The 15453-nt window shown below is 40.4% G+C and overlaps 1 protein-coding gene across 1 annotated transcript in view; it reads left to right on the plus strand.

Annotated features, from left to right (window-relative positions):
• Window positions 1-4073, plus strand: part of LOC146504522 (chloride channel protein 2-like) — a 40431-nt gene extending 36358 nt beyond the window's left edge. Inside the window, exons 21-23 of the mRNA XM_085130486.1 lie at window positions 357-461; window positions 1725-1811; window positions 3835-4073. Of these exons, the coding sequence (XP_084986612.1) occupies window positions 357-461; window positions 1725-1811; window positions 3835-4005 (363 nt within the window). The 3' untranslated portion in view covers window positions 4006-4073. The remainder of the gene's footprint in view (window positions 1-356; window positions 462-1724; window positions 1812-3834) is intronic.
• Window positions 4074-15453: the final 11380 nt, after the last annotated feature.

Raw genomic sequence — 15453 nt, forward strand, 5'->3', positions numbered from 1 at the left:
GGGGACTACAAACGTTTCCACCCAGCCCCCTGTTCAGATTACAAATGAGGAATTCTCTTGGATAAGAGGAGAAACATCTGCAAAAACAAGAGTTTGAAAAGAAGGTGATGGAACTGTTTTCAGGTTGTCTTAGCCAGCAGGGTGACAGCAGATTGCTCTGTTGGTGTTTAAGACAAGATGAGGCCTAATTATTCAAAAAATACACTTCAGGCCAAGAATGACAGGCTGCATGACTGTAAGCGAATCATTTATTACAAACTAAAGTCATCTTAAGGCAAAATAATGTAGATCACTAACTGCTATAATCAATCCGACACGGGATGCTGAAAAGGAGTTTCACTCTTGTTGACTTGCAGATTACAGACTGGGAGGCAAGGCAACTTGATGAGAGGGTCAACTTCAACAACTGCAAGATTAACCCTGCCCTGATCCAGCTGCTGGAGTGTACATCACTGCATAAGGTTTGAATTCTGAATGCTGCGACAGTCAGTCTGTATGTGTCTGTCACAGTGACGGCAGTATTTTCCAGTATTTTAGGGTTGATTTGTATTTGATCCTTTAAAGAACGTACGTATGATTTAAAATGATAAATCAATGCAAGGTGACCTAAAATGAAAAGATCCAAAAACAGTTTGACAGAACAAAATGTATATATTACATCATATATATATAATATTATAATACATATATAATATTACATCATGTCTACATATACACACTGACATTTCAAACTGCACCATTTCTGTTACTTTCAAAATAAATGCAGTCCATAACAAAGCAATTGTGGCAAATATTTTTTGCCGACTGGGTGATGGCTCAACGTTGTCCTAACGAGAATTAGAGAAAAACAAAGATTTGATTTTATGAGAGCAAAGTGAAAAAACAAAGTTATACATCTCAGATACAGATCAACTGCAAAGAAAAGGAAAAAGAAGAACTATTGTTTTGCTGAAAAAGCAAGGTCCTTACGAAAACCACTACTAACTCCAAAACCAGCATGTGTCATTCACCAATATTAGTACCTTCACAGATGTGTGAATGGTCCTCATCGAGCTGCCACTTTAACTGTCTGCTGACAGCCCTCGGTTACAGACAAACGTCAACAGATTCTGCCTTTCAAAGTTGAAAGACATCATCCAACTTTCAGCAGCACAAAGATTTAAGTCAGTGTGTTGAGCCAGTGTATACTGTTGAACATGTGGAGAAAATCCTAAACAGATCTGAACTTGTTCCTGCTTTTTAAAGATGCTGCGCAATCATTCAACCGTTCAAAGAAATCGTTAAAAGCCACCATGATGCTCATGATGAGTGTTGTAAACTACTGACCACAGTCGTATGTATGCTAACCGCAGCCCATATTACTGCCTCACTAGACTTAACAAAATAGTAGCCTATATTATTTCCGTAACACACATAATACACCCAATGAAATCCTGCGTGCAGGTCGCATGTGCAGATTAAACAAATGTGTTTTGATTAGCTTCAAACATTTCTTAAAGCCATCAAGTCGAGTTAATAGAGAGTCTTCTGTCCACAGGTGTACACGGCTTTGTTAACCATGTCGGTTCCCATAAAATCCCATTTAGCTGAAAATGTGACAGGTTGAATGAATCAAATGTGATATCGGTGAAGTTTGGATAATTAAGATCAGTGGTGCATTTTCCAAACTGGACTTTAGGTAAGAAGAAAGTTTTTACCTACAGACCTTTGCTGTTTTCCTGCAGACCTACACCATCTTCTCTCAGCTGGGCCTCGACCACGCCTACGTCACCAGGATCGGACGCCTCATCGGGGTGGTTTCCATCAAAGAAGTAATACTCTCTCTCTCTTTACAGGACTTTTGGGGTGTACGGGTTTGATCACTTAATCAGCTGCGCTCCACCAGGGGAGTCGGCAAAAATACAGATACTCTGTGCTCAAGCAGAAGTACAAATACTACTATTAAAAAATATTACTGTAAAAGTTGAAGTACAGAATCAACTTCTTTACTCGAGTAAAAACGTTCAGGCTCTGAAAAGCACTCAAAGAAAATAAAAAGTAGCTCTTTGGAGGATGTTTCTGTTTCTGTGCAAAGCTAACTGAACCTTGTGCTATATTAGCATACTATTAAAATAATATCAGTAGATGTTAATACAAACTTTATTAAACTCTAAATATTCTCATCTTGAATCAGAAGAAAAAGAAGTAAATAGGAAGCAGCTCTATTTTCTTATGCCTACATTATAGTTGGAGACTAAACAGGGAAATGTGCACCGTCACAGGTTAAAGTGGGGGAAACTAAACTAAACTGGTTCTAATGGTTCAGTGTGGGGAAAAGAATCAAACACATTAATTTCCTGTAGATTTTCTTAGTGTACAGGCTGTGATCAGCTGACCTGGATTCAACCAGATGTTCCTTGAGTTGTTGGATGATTTCCATCCTCTGCACTGACTCTACACTGTTTATGCCGCCTTTACGTTGGACTGGATGAAGTTGGTGTGACACAGCTGACAAAAAGCATTCTTATCATGTACTGACAGAACAACACATTACATCCTTTAATGCGGGGATAAAGATTAATTTGCACATAAAATGTATACATCATTGTAGGGCTGCTCAATTAATCGAATTTTAATCACGATTACGATCTGGGCTTTCAACGATCATTAAAAATGACTGAGCCGATTATTAGCCCCTCCCTCGTGCTTTACTCTCGCGCTGCTCCGTGTGGCGAATCGAGCGCACCTCTCTGCATTTCGAACACGCGTCACAACAATTAAGAGCAGCGGTCTCCAACCTTTTTTGCGCCACGGACCGGTTTATGCCGACAATATTTTCAAGGACTTTAAGGTGTCGCGGATAAATACAACAAAATAAAACTAGAAAAAAAGAAGATTTATTCATAACACACGTGAAAAGACTCAGGAAAACTGAGTAAACGATAAAAACGATAACAAAATAACGCTGAAAACCAATAAAAACCCTGAAAACTATACATTTCACACCTGAGCCTCAACTCTCGCGGCCCGGTACCAAACGACTCACGGACCGGTACCGGTCCGAGGCCCGGGGGTTGGGGACCGCTGATTAAGAGGACCGAGGGAAGCTCGGAAAGCTCAGCAGAAGTTATTTGGAGAGGAGAGTGACTGCTGTTGGTTGAAGAGAGGTAAAAAGCTTCAGTGGTGTGGAAACATTATGGGTTCAGAGTCAGACGTGGATCAAGTAGACACAGTGTGTAAACTTTGCTACAGTGTCGTAGCTGCACCACAGAGCAACACTGCAAAGTCCACTAAACATAATGTTTACATTTTTCATTTATTTCTTATTTTGCAAACATTTGCACTGTTATCAGTATTTGCACTATTTTATATTCTTTTTTGACAATCTTTAAAGTCATTATTCAACACATTGTTATTGTTAAATAAATATCAAATAATCGAGCTCTCAGTGAAAATAATCGTGATTATCATTTTTGCCATAATCGAGCAGCCCTACATCATTGCTTTTATTAGATATGAATTTTTCTGTGCTGTACATATAAAGTCTTCAGGCATGAGAAACTCTGAGCCTTAAAAAGCAGGTCGTGCATCTGGCACTACGTTGTTTCTTTCTCTCTACTGCCACCACCTCTTTCTCTAATGCTATCTGACTGTGGAGGTGATCTGGCACCATATAAATTAAACTCAAAGGGAACTGCAATCCAAAATAATAAGATAACCTTTATTAGTCCCACACGTGGGAAATTTGTTATGAGCTTAAAGCCTTGAGTTATGTTTGTTTGCATGGCTCAAACAACTTTATTGGGATGTTACTCACCTGGAATTGAACAATTCCTGCCTTCTTTCTTCTTCTAGCTCCGTAAAGCCATAGATGGCTCAATGCTTCTGAAAGGTGTGAAGGTAGCGCCCCCTATGGCCACCTTCAGGAACAGCAGCTTGAGCAGCAGCCAGAATGAGACCACCTATCTCCAAGCTGTGAGGCCACCAGAAGAGCACGCCACCGATGCACCAAAGCACGTCTGCTGACGTGACCGACGGCAAGTCTCGGGAGGAAGTGTCAACGTGCTCAAGTCTTTAATCTCCCAAAGCTACACGTGCAAAAATCAAATACAGACAGTGCAACGTGTATAGGTCTGTACATTAGGGGGGCAGATGCCTCAGCTTTTGTGTTTTCCTGTTTCCACTCTCTTTCCTTTCTTCTTCACCGACATACCGAATAGTCAGGTGTTAATTGTCATATATTATTGGTTGTCTTAATAGTCAGGTGAGAGCTGAACCTGTGCAAGCAGAAGCTCCCTGCAGTGATGGAGGCACCTGTAGCTAATCTCATCCTGTCACCACAGCTCTCAAACACCTTGACTGTAGTCCAAATGTGCCTCCTCTTCTTTATCAGCAGGAATAAGCAGAGAGTGTGATAAGTGAGGTTTTCCCAGTAGAGAGCAGGGCGCGGGGAGTCAGTTTGACCACCTTCCACTGAAACTTTAACCACATGTGAATTTTCCACGTACTGTGTAGTATGTTCAGATTAAGGCTAAACTGTTACAATTTCATTAAAGATGAAGGATTTGAACTAGAAACAATTAGATGTGATATTTTTCAGTTTCATGACTCAAAATAGTTGCTTCATATTTACTGAGGGTAAAAATGGCTTCTTTTTGTGTGGAGTTGAACCCTCACCCCACCAGACCGAGTCGAACAATATCCTGACCTGTCTCACCTTTGACCTGCTGTCAATCAACAGTGAATAAATGACATTTTAACAAACCTCTGCTTTGTTTAAGAGTTCTTTCTGTCTCTACATTTTCATCAGGATTTCTGCAGCTGCTCGTCTTTCTACCCTGTAGTAACAGCTGGAGTGAAGTTTGTCTTTCCAGATGAGTTTAAACGTTACGTCTAAAACATTCGCTGATACGTGTTTTCAGTCATTCACACTTTTGCAAAATTTTGAAAGAAAAAATTGTACATTAGTAAATCAAAAGTTGAAAGTAATTCAAAGCAGGAGTACTTTGTCAGTAATGTCTTGTTCATTACTTTTTGGTATATTAAAGGACTATGACTGTAGTAAGTAACAGCTGCCTTGCTGCAGGCGGTGACTACAGAGAGTTCAGCTGGCTTGACTTGGACTTTTAGACCCTACATGTTATTTCTGTCACAGTCTGTTTGGCTGCACTCACGCAGCAACCTTTCACTTGCTAACTGAACGCCTACACCACCACACTGTGGCAAAAACCACTTTGTATAACACGAAGCAGTCCTTAAATTGTCTCTTATGATCACAGCCATTTATGAGTAAATATCACAGAAAAAAACTGCATCATGAACTAGTTCTTCTGCAGCATGTGCACTGGCGCACATCTGTGGCTGCTCCAAGTTTCCTGCAGCGTTCTCGCCTTGTAAAGCAGTACTTCTAGGGGCCACTGGGAGGCAGCCTTGTCATTGTCAACAAAAGTCCTCCTCAGTTAGTGTAACTTTCCTGTAACGCACAGGAGTAACACAACACCTGATTACAGTTGTGCCCAGATGTGCACAACTATAATCAGGCTGTCAGCTCACACTTTTTATCCACCAAAGATACATGTGCAGACACTGGACTGCACTCTTCCTCTCTCTGTTACGACCCAGCATAGGGGTAACAGGGACTGAACATGAAGCTTCCCACTCCAACCACTCCTAAGAAATGCCAGCAATAAGGTCATTGAAGGAGCTAGCAGCAAATTATTTACTTCAGACGTGAGCCGTGAAAAAAAACAAAACAAAACCCACCAACAACACAACAGACGACAAAAAGCTTCCCTATTAAAACAAAAGCAAACAAGACCATTTCTAACCTACTCTCCTATGAAAACATGGGAAAAGGGTTCAACAAAAAAGGCCTCCTCACTCCTACTGGATCTGCTGCAGTGCTCAGTATTTACAATGAAAACTAAAGCAAAGGTTATACAACTATTTACAAAAGGTGCTCGTCACACAAGACGTCTCAGTTACTGACAGCTCACACCAAAAACACTGCAGCTCACACAAAAGCTCAGCTACAGAGAACCAGCTGGCACTTTGTTGTTGGTAGCGGAGTCAAGGAGAGGGGCGAGGTCAGCTGGAGTTTAAGGTCAAAGGTCAAGGTCAAATTTATTTATATAGCACATTTCCACACAGACGATGCTGCACAAAGTGTTTAACAATATAAAAATGCCATTAAAAGGAAAAAGTGTAGAACAATAATAACAATATCAAACAATGATAAGACAATAAAAGAAAACAATAACTAAGACGATCTAATATTTAGGGGGAGATTATTCCAGAGTCTGGGACCTGCCACAGAGAAGGCTCTATCGCCACGAGACGTGAGACTAGTGGGATGGACAGCATTCATTTTGAGCTAGACCTCGTAGTTTTTCCTGGAGCATAAACAAAAAGGAGCTCAGGCAGGTAAGAAGGGGCTCGGGCATTATGCGACTTAAAAACAGAAAGTAAAAGTTTAAATTGGATCCTGTAGGAGACAGGAAGCCAGTGTAGAGAAGCTAAAACTGGAGTTATATGCTCTCTCCGTTTGGTACCAGTTAGCAGGCGAGCAGCTGCATTTGGGACCATCTGAAGACGATGGATGAAGGCCTGGTCGACACCAAAATACAATGAATTGCAGTAGTCCAACCTGCAAGTAAGGAAAAGGTGAATGACACGTTCAAAGATGTTAGCCGGGAGGTTTGGCTGAAAGAAACAGGACTGGACTACTGCGCTCACCTGCTTATTCAATTAAGAGCCTGCTGTCCAGTCAATCATCCAACCCCAGGAGCACACACACACACACACACACTAACTTGTCTGTCGGTTAACTACATCTGTGAACTGGCTAAACTCAAACACCAGCTGTACAGAAAGGTAGTGACTTAGTTGTAGACATGCTCACATTTAATCTGAGGAAAGTGTTGTCAACAATAATGGAAGGCAGAGGGAGAGTACATGGATGTGCAGATCAAGGAAGAAGATAGGTAACGGTAGAGGGGAAGGATATGTACTAATAGGAAGAGAACTTTATTTCTCAAAGGAAATTTGTGCCTTATCAGTCTACCATGTGATAAATCTTTGGACTGACCAATCCTGACCACAGTTTCAAGGTTTTCAATGATGTCCAGCAGGCCTGAGTCCTTAGAAATCACCAGCTTCAAATGAAGCCAAGGTACAGTTAGGTCCATATATATTTGGACACTGACACAAGTCGACTTTCAGCTTTTATTTGAGGGCATCCAAATTTAATTGGCTAAAGGGTTTAGGAGTTCCAGCTCCTTAACATGTGCCACTCTTTTTAAATGGACCAAAATAATAATAATAATAATAATAATAATAATAATAATAATAATAATAATAATAATAATAATAGGACAATTGACTTAAGGCCTATTTTATTAGCAGGTGCGGGCTATTCCTTGGTGGCGCATGCATGAAAAACAGTTAGCTGTGAACAGACAACATGTGGTCAAAGGGCAGAGCTGTCCCTGAAGGTAAAAGAACTTACTGTTAAGAATGTCCATGGATATAAAAAAAACCTTTCACAACAGCCAAACATCGAGCGACACTCTGCAGGAGATGAAAGTAAATACAAAGGTTTCACTGCAAGAAGCAAGCCACTCATGAACCTCAAGAATAGAAAGGTTAGACTAGACTTGGAAAACATCTGAAAAGGCCAACACAGTTTTGGAAAAAAGTTTGGAGAATGTGTGGAACCGCTCGTGATCCAAAGCAACAACATGTAAAACACGGCAGAGAGATGGCTCGGGCATGCATGGCTGCCATGGCAATCAAGGTCATTTATCGAAAGAGATTTTTATACAATCACAACAACAAATCAAACATACAAGCCAAAGAGCATACTACTTATAAACTGAAACCCCACCCTCCCATCTGCCAGATTAAAACAGAAGAGGGGGCGGGGGGGTGAACAAGGCAGGCTGACATTTATAGACATGCACATGCAGCCAATTGTGCAGAGGCAGCTGTTGTTCATCTTTCCATTTCTCAATAAATGTCAGAAATGGTGTAGAAGCCGGACGTTGGTCCTTTGAGGGAGCATCTCATCTTTTGCACAATGTCTGTAATGCATGGTGAACATGAAGGGGCCCCTCCAGAGCCTGGTTCTGCTGGAGGTTTCTTCCTGTTCAAAGGGAGTTTTAACAAACGATTGTTGGGTTATTCTCTGTATGTATTACTGTAGCGTCTACCTTACGATATAAAGCAGCTTGACTATTGTTGCGATTTGTTTTAATGACTTATTATTCAGTGTAATCATTTACCATTATTCCTTACTGTGAAGCACTTTGTGTGCCCCTTTTAAAAGAGCAGAACACCTTCTCCCCCTGACAAGGAGGGAGGGAACATATGGTTTCTAGTAAGTGGTGCAAAAAGAGAAAGACTATGTAGCCTTAAAGTTTTCCTAAACTGATTCCAAATACAAACTGAGTTTATCACAGCTGGAGTAGAAGTTTAGTCTGACTGACCTGACAGGGATCTCGGTGCACAGCAGAGACACCTGTCTTGTTGAGGAGGAGCCAGCTTGGAACCACTAAACGATCAGTGTCCCATCCAGTGGAGCCTGATATTGGCTGTCATGGTTGGCTGTGTGGCAGGAAAAAGGACTCAAAACGCAGAACTTTTAAAACAGAACTGGAACTCAAAACACAGTTTAATTACTGGCAAAACTTTGTCATAAAAACAAACCTCAGACAAGACAACACAACTAGCGATGGCTCGCTTGAAGCTGACGCTCCGGTGCGTGTGTCAAAAAATCCACACACTGCTTCAGAAGCACTTGATTGAGTCGTTTGGCCAGAGTCACGTGATCAGTGACGTCCGAAGCTTCGTTTAGAGCCTAACTGCTTCAGTGTCTGAGTCAATGGTTTATAAGGAAGCGAATCATTCGCAGGATTTGTGGAGTTTTGATGGTGACAGATAGCGAACCACTGATATTTCCACTGAGAGATTTGGAGCCAGCGAGGAAGAGAGGAGGTTCTGTTGTTTAGGAATATTTTGAGTTGATTTTGGTCGGTCGGGTGGGTTTTCCAGCTTTGTGTTCTTGTTGTTTGCTTTTGTTTTGTGTTTATTTTATCTGACAACAGGAAAAAACTTAAAATGTCAAAAAAAATCTGCTTCCATAATATAAATACCATTAAATAACTGTAGAAAAACTTCCACTTGACTCTTTACATGTAATGTTATAAAAATATATATTTTATTGTTTAATTCATCTGAAAATGTTAGTCTGCCAAAAGTGCAGCAATTGAATTTATTTCTTCTCTTTATCTGATAGTTTGTGGGGCCCAGGTAGACTGTATAACTGCATCTCTACCAGTTTCTCTGCACTCCAGCCTCCTCTGTGCCATGTGAAGGGATTTCCCTTAATGCAGGAGAAATTATCTAAATATAAAAGAAACAGGTTCAGCCACCGCACAGTGGAACAAATTCTCTTCTTAAATAAAAATGAAAAAGGGTTACTTTAAATGCATCATGTTTTTAATTTGCAAGTTCATAAGCATTTTCCATTTCACAATCAATTCTACCCCCAGGTCAGAAATATGTCTGGGAAAATTTCCCTAATGTAATATTATTTATAAATATACCCGTCTAGCTCTTGCACAAGTGCATGGAGGCAGGACCTCACAGCAGTAACATACTCCATAATGTGTTGTACATTATTATATGTATATTATATGTAATGTGGTATTTTTCAATTATTGTACTTACCGACATCAAGAAGTCACAAGCAAAGAAAGAGGCAAACTTGTAAAAATCCATCGTGCTTTATTAGCTGCTTCGGTGCAAAACAACTTACTGGAAAACAGTTATTCATCACTTGACTGCTTCAATACAACACTTGGGCACATATATGCAGACGTTTCGTGGCTGTTTTGATCTCGCTCTCTCTCTTAACCGATCAGATCTCGCTGTGGTAGCAGCTTTACACTCAGTATGACCCAGGCTGATAGAGGGTCCAGTCTGGATCACATTCCTGCATTTTGTCGGCTGGTTTTCCTACAAAACACAACAAACATTAGCCTGCAAAGCCACCGCGAACAAAGCAGCATAGCAACGAATTCAATTCAAATTAAGACTTATTTGTAACCTACATGAACATTATGTTATGATAAATTATGTAATAACTACAACAGAAGACTGATCTTTGTGGAAATGCTTGGAGCAGACTAACATGTGAGCTGGATGTTCTGGGATGTGAGGGAAGTTGGCCCCCCCATCTTCTTCAAATCCAACAAAAGTGGTATCAAACGTTTGTGCTACGTTTGTGCTGCTAAAATTGTTGTTTGTGCTGCTTCTGTTTTAAAGATATTAATAAAAAGGTAAAGGTCAAAAGGTCAACCAGCCCCCCCACATTACCCAAATCAAAGAAAATTGATGTCAAACGTTTGTGCTGCAAAAAATTTTGTTTGTGCCGCTATCATTTTAAAGATATTAATAAAAATTTCTAGAGGTCAACAGAGGTCAACCAGCCCCCCCACATTAATGGAATCAAACAAAATTGATGTTAAACGTTTGTGCTACGTTTGTGCTGCAAACATTTTTGTTTGTGCTGCTAACATTTTAAAATTTGTAATAAAATAACGTCTTGATGCGTGCTTAATCATCCAGGTAAGTAAATCCCAAAAGGTTGATTCTGTTCATCTGGACCTTTTCAGAAACGTTTCGTCATCATCAGGTGACGTCTTCAGTCTCAGCTGACTGCAGGTTTCAACCTTATAAACAGACATTTGCACAGTGAACACACAGTTAAGCAAAGAGGGATTGTCTTGAATGGTCACGTCAGTCCCTGATATCAGCCCAGTTGAACATTCATTTTACTTGATAAAGACTAAAATTGTAACTGAAAGCCGCTGCAGTGAAGGCGTGGCAGAGCATCAAAAAGGAGGAATTCAGCCCACTGAATTAAAGCTGAAAGTCTTCAGCTGCATCTGAGTCGTTTAATCTTAAATTCATTGTGAGTGGAAACAGGAAGTTTGACTCTGTGGTGATGCACAGAACCAAAATTATAAAAAAAGATGTCTTTGTCCAAACATTTATGGACCTACTGCGTGTATAGTTTGTTGTTACTGTAGTAGTGTGTGCTGCACACAGACTCACACTGAAGCACACAATGTGATCTTCTACTTTCAGAGAGTTTCTCAAATAAATGCTGAGTAAATCCAACATGATGTCGAGTGAGTCAGCATCTACCAGCAGAGATCACTCTTCATGCTCTTCATGAACTCAGCTGTCACCCCCCCCCCCCCCCCCCCCCCCGTTCTGGCCCACTTTTCAACCAATCAGCATTTGACTGATTTACTGCTCATTCACATCCAGCAAAGTGCAGTTATGATTAAGCCCTCGACAATTTTTATTAAACTTCATTCATAGTCGATCTATTTAACTAATGACACTCAGAGGAATGTCTGCAAGAATTTGCCTCGTGGGTATTTTGTGTCGACTGTAGTTGTTAAGAAAGAAAGGCGCCCTTACTATAGGCCTATTCTCCTTATTTCCATTTCTCAAAGTGTGAGATCATATATGACTTATATGACGTGCATACATTTTATTATATTTTTGCTTTCTCTTCCGTTTGGTTCAGCTACCAAAACTACTTAGTTGGCTGAAAAATTGTGGCTCAGGCCCAAATGTAGACTTTTCAAACTTTAAACACCTGTTAGAAAGAAGCAGCTCACCACAGTGCTAAAAGTGACGGCGAGGAGGACAATGTCATTTCAAGTTTGTATTTGAATCCTATTCTTTAGCATTGCTTACACTTACACTTGTCTTTGGAAGCTGCTGCTCACACAGAGCATCGGTGTTTGGTTGTTTCCTTTTACACTCAGAGTTTCCATCCAGCCTCGTCTCCAGTTCAGGGCCGAGCTTATCAGAACTTCTCCCAGCTGACAGAGGTGCTGTGCAGCCTGAACAGGTAGACAGTCCATCTCAGGGTTGACAACAATAATTTTTTTAAAGAACTTATCAGCCAAGGCCAAGATCTTGATGGCAATGGAGATGCACAGCTTGACCGAGGAAGCTGAGATTGGGCTCGTACATGGTGTGCCACAGTTTGTGTAAACAATTGTTAACAAAGGACCCGGTCATGGACACTTTTTCACTTAGATACAGTAAAATAAAGTCAGTTACACACGTACATGTTCAGTGTTCTGGACACACATCGCATGTATATTCCTCCCCTGCAATAAATGAAATGATTATAACCAATGTGTGTCTTACTGCATCGACAGAATCTTTATTCACAGACAGGAAACGTCGTGATGCATTCCCAATCATCCAGGTGAGTAAAAAAGTTGATTCTGCTAATCTGGACGTTTCCAGTGGGACCCTCTGTGAATGGGACTCATGGCCATTGATCAGTGGTTGTTGATTAATGGTCATGAGAATTTCCATAATTAAGATGAAGGAACTGACCTCCCAGCCCATCGTTCCTTCAGTGGGCTGGTTTCAGTCATTATGCAAATGTCCTGTTTATAAGATTGAAACCTGCAGCTGAGACTGAAGACGTCACCTGATGATGACGAAACGTTTCTCCCACTGAAAACGTCCAGATGAACAGAATCAACCTTACAGACAGGAAAACGATAAATCCACAGCACAGTTTATTTACTTTAAAAACAACACGTCTCACCAAAGTGCTGAACAACATAAATATAAGAGGTACAATAAGAATAAATACAATAAATGAAAAACAATAATAATAACAATAAAGTAAAAGTGTCAGTGGATAAAAATATGTTTTTAATCTGGATTTAAAAAACTGATGTAGACGGCCTAACGTGAAGAGGAAGCTCGTTCCAGCGCTTCAGAGCAACAATAGCGAGCGCTCAGTCTGCTCTAACAGCTGCTCAGCTGACCAGCGTGAACGGGGGCACGGGGCTTCAGCAAATCAGACAAATATACAGGTGCCAGGCCGTGATTTAAAAACCAGTAACAGGATTTTACAATGGATCCTATTGGAATCGGAGCCAGTGTAGAGAGGCCATAGATTCAGGCACAAAGCAAGCCAGCACACTTTCATATCTAATGCTGCATGGCTCTGAAGCTAGCGTAGTCCTGCCTGTCACTGTATGTGAGTTCAGTGAAGGTTAAAGGATTGATTTAATTTATTATGTTCCTATATGGTCACGCTCATAAACCGAGGACAACACCTCGCACTCTGACAGGTGTAATTGTGAAGATCTTCCTGTGATGAATGTTGGCATTAGTGTGCCAAAGATGATACAAGACTTCATTTCTATTTAGGGGGTTTTATGAATTATTTATGTATGTAAATTCATCTGTATTGCAGATTCTGACTGCTCTTGTCTCTGAATTATGTCAGTGAGAGCACAGACTGCTAATGTGGTCGTTTCACAGACTCTGGCTGAAAGATTTTACAGACCTTTTGTTTGTGTGGGCCAACCAATCTGACCTGAAGGTGATCAGAGCTAAAGCAGCTTGTTTCACAGGCAGTTTGATCGGGCTGCACCTAAGCAAGAAAAATAAATGATGCAAAGCTCCTAAACAGAGCCCAGCAGTTATAATACAGAAACAAACAGAATGGTTCCTCTTTAAAGTGAGAAAGCACGCCAGCAATCTAAACTTCTGAGAGAAAATAAGAAATTCTTGCTTAGTGCTTTATCAGAGGTTTTGCATTGGAGTAAAATTATAACAAACTCTACGCTATCAGAAACTATGGATGTTTAAAAAAACTACCTCACATGCAGAGCTACAGGTTTTTCTTCTAAACAAATAGAAAGAAGGTTAAATAAAGTCCTGCTTGATTTTCTTAAAGACGTTCGTTGAAGGACTAGGATTAGGATCATTGCTGATGATAAATTAGATCTCAGAAAGTTATTTCTCTTCTCTCCTGTGTCCCTTTAAAAATCGTTTTTCGTTCATTGAATTAATGTCAAGGTGAGCTCATCCCCTCTGATCCCACTCCTGCACCTCCCACCGCCTTGGCACCACTGACTGTTTCTGTAGGCCAGCTCTCTGAAGGCCTTCAGTCAGTGTTTTTGTCTCTTTTATTGCTGCTGGAGGTGATGATGAGAATGTCAGAAGTGAAGCTGGAAGCAAAGTAGGTGGTTTGGGAACTAGACCCTTGAAATTACGCCTGGAGTTGAAAGGAAGCTGACAGCAGGCTGCATATTCAGCCTCAGATGACCAGGCAGAGATGCTGACACAGAGTCAAAGAAACTCTGATGTTGTTGTTGTGTCTCACTAAAAGGGCCAGACACTGGTGCCTCCACGTGGCTCACCCTGTCAGAAAGCCGTGCTCAGCCTTGGGGGTTGATAATGATGGCTGCTGAGCTCTTATCTGCTCACAATTATTATTCAGTGGCTGACATTTAAGAGGAAGGAAGTAGATCATTATTATTGCCAAACTCCAGCAGTGTCCTTGTTGTTGTCACACTCTTGTTTTGGTTTCTCTGACTTTTTGGTATCTTCTTCTTGTGCACTCTGCACAGCTTATGTGAATTTATCAGACAACTCCAAGGGCGACAGATGATGGAGGGATAACTGTAAATCCTTTCTTCAGACTTAGCTGCTGCCTTTGCAGCTTGGCTTAAGACTGTCCCATCGATTAAAGCCCAAAGTCTTCTGTTTAGGCCAGACATCCAGGTCCCTGTGTTTGGATCGGATCAATGAGCAGAAAATTATTCAATCCAATGACTATTTGTGTAATTCCATTCTGTTTAAATGGGAATGCATACACATTAATGCATTTAAGAACTGTATCTTTTAAAATAGGTCGATGGTTCAATCTCTGGCTGCTCCAGTCTCCAGTTTGCCTGAGAGTGTGAATGTGTGTGAATGTGTGTGAATGTGTGTGAATGTGTGTGAATGCTAAACAGAAAACACTCAGGTGTAGAAAAACGTGCTCATATGGACGGGTGAATGGCGCATGTCTCTTTCTGTCCCCTTTGGCTTTCTTTCCTCTTGTCTTTGTGCAGATAATCATCATCTAAAAGTAGATGTAGTGACAGTGGTCTGTCGGCTAAACTTCATGGTAAATCTGTATTTCTGAGCCAGATCACAATCAGGGAAATTACGTTGGTTACAATTGCTCCAGGACAGTGACAGACTAAACTATTTAAACAATATCCCATCTATTTAAATCTGTATCTTCACTGTGAACCTATTGTTTGTTTATTCTATCTTGTGCTTTTGTTTTTATTGTTCTTCATTTTGTCATTGTTCTATTATGTTCTATTCTATTGTAAAGTGTCCTTGGGTGTCTTTATTTTCAAATAAAATGTATTATTATTGTAAATATGTTACAGATTTTACAAATGTATGAAACAGCTCTAATATATACAAATATGATATATACAAATCACTCAATTATCATTAAGGTAATGTATGATATACATTATGATAGAGAGTAAACAGAAAACAATCTCTTTCAGTTCTTTTGTAAAGCACAAATGAAAAAGTTAAAAACTATTTAAACCACTGAAAGTTGAAGCC

The sequence above is a fragment of the Neolamprologus multifasciatus genome, chromosome 14, assembly GCF_963576455.1.
Source record: "Neolamprologus multifasciatus chromosome 14, fNeoMul1.2, whole genome shotgun sequence".
NCBI lineage: Eukaryota > Metazoa > Chordata > Actinopteri > Cichliformes > Cichlidae > Neolamprologus > Neolamprologus multifasciatus.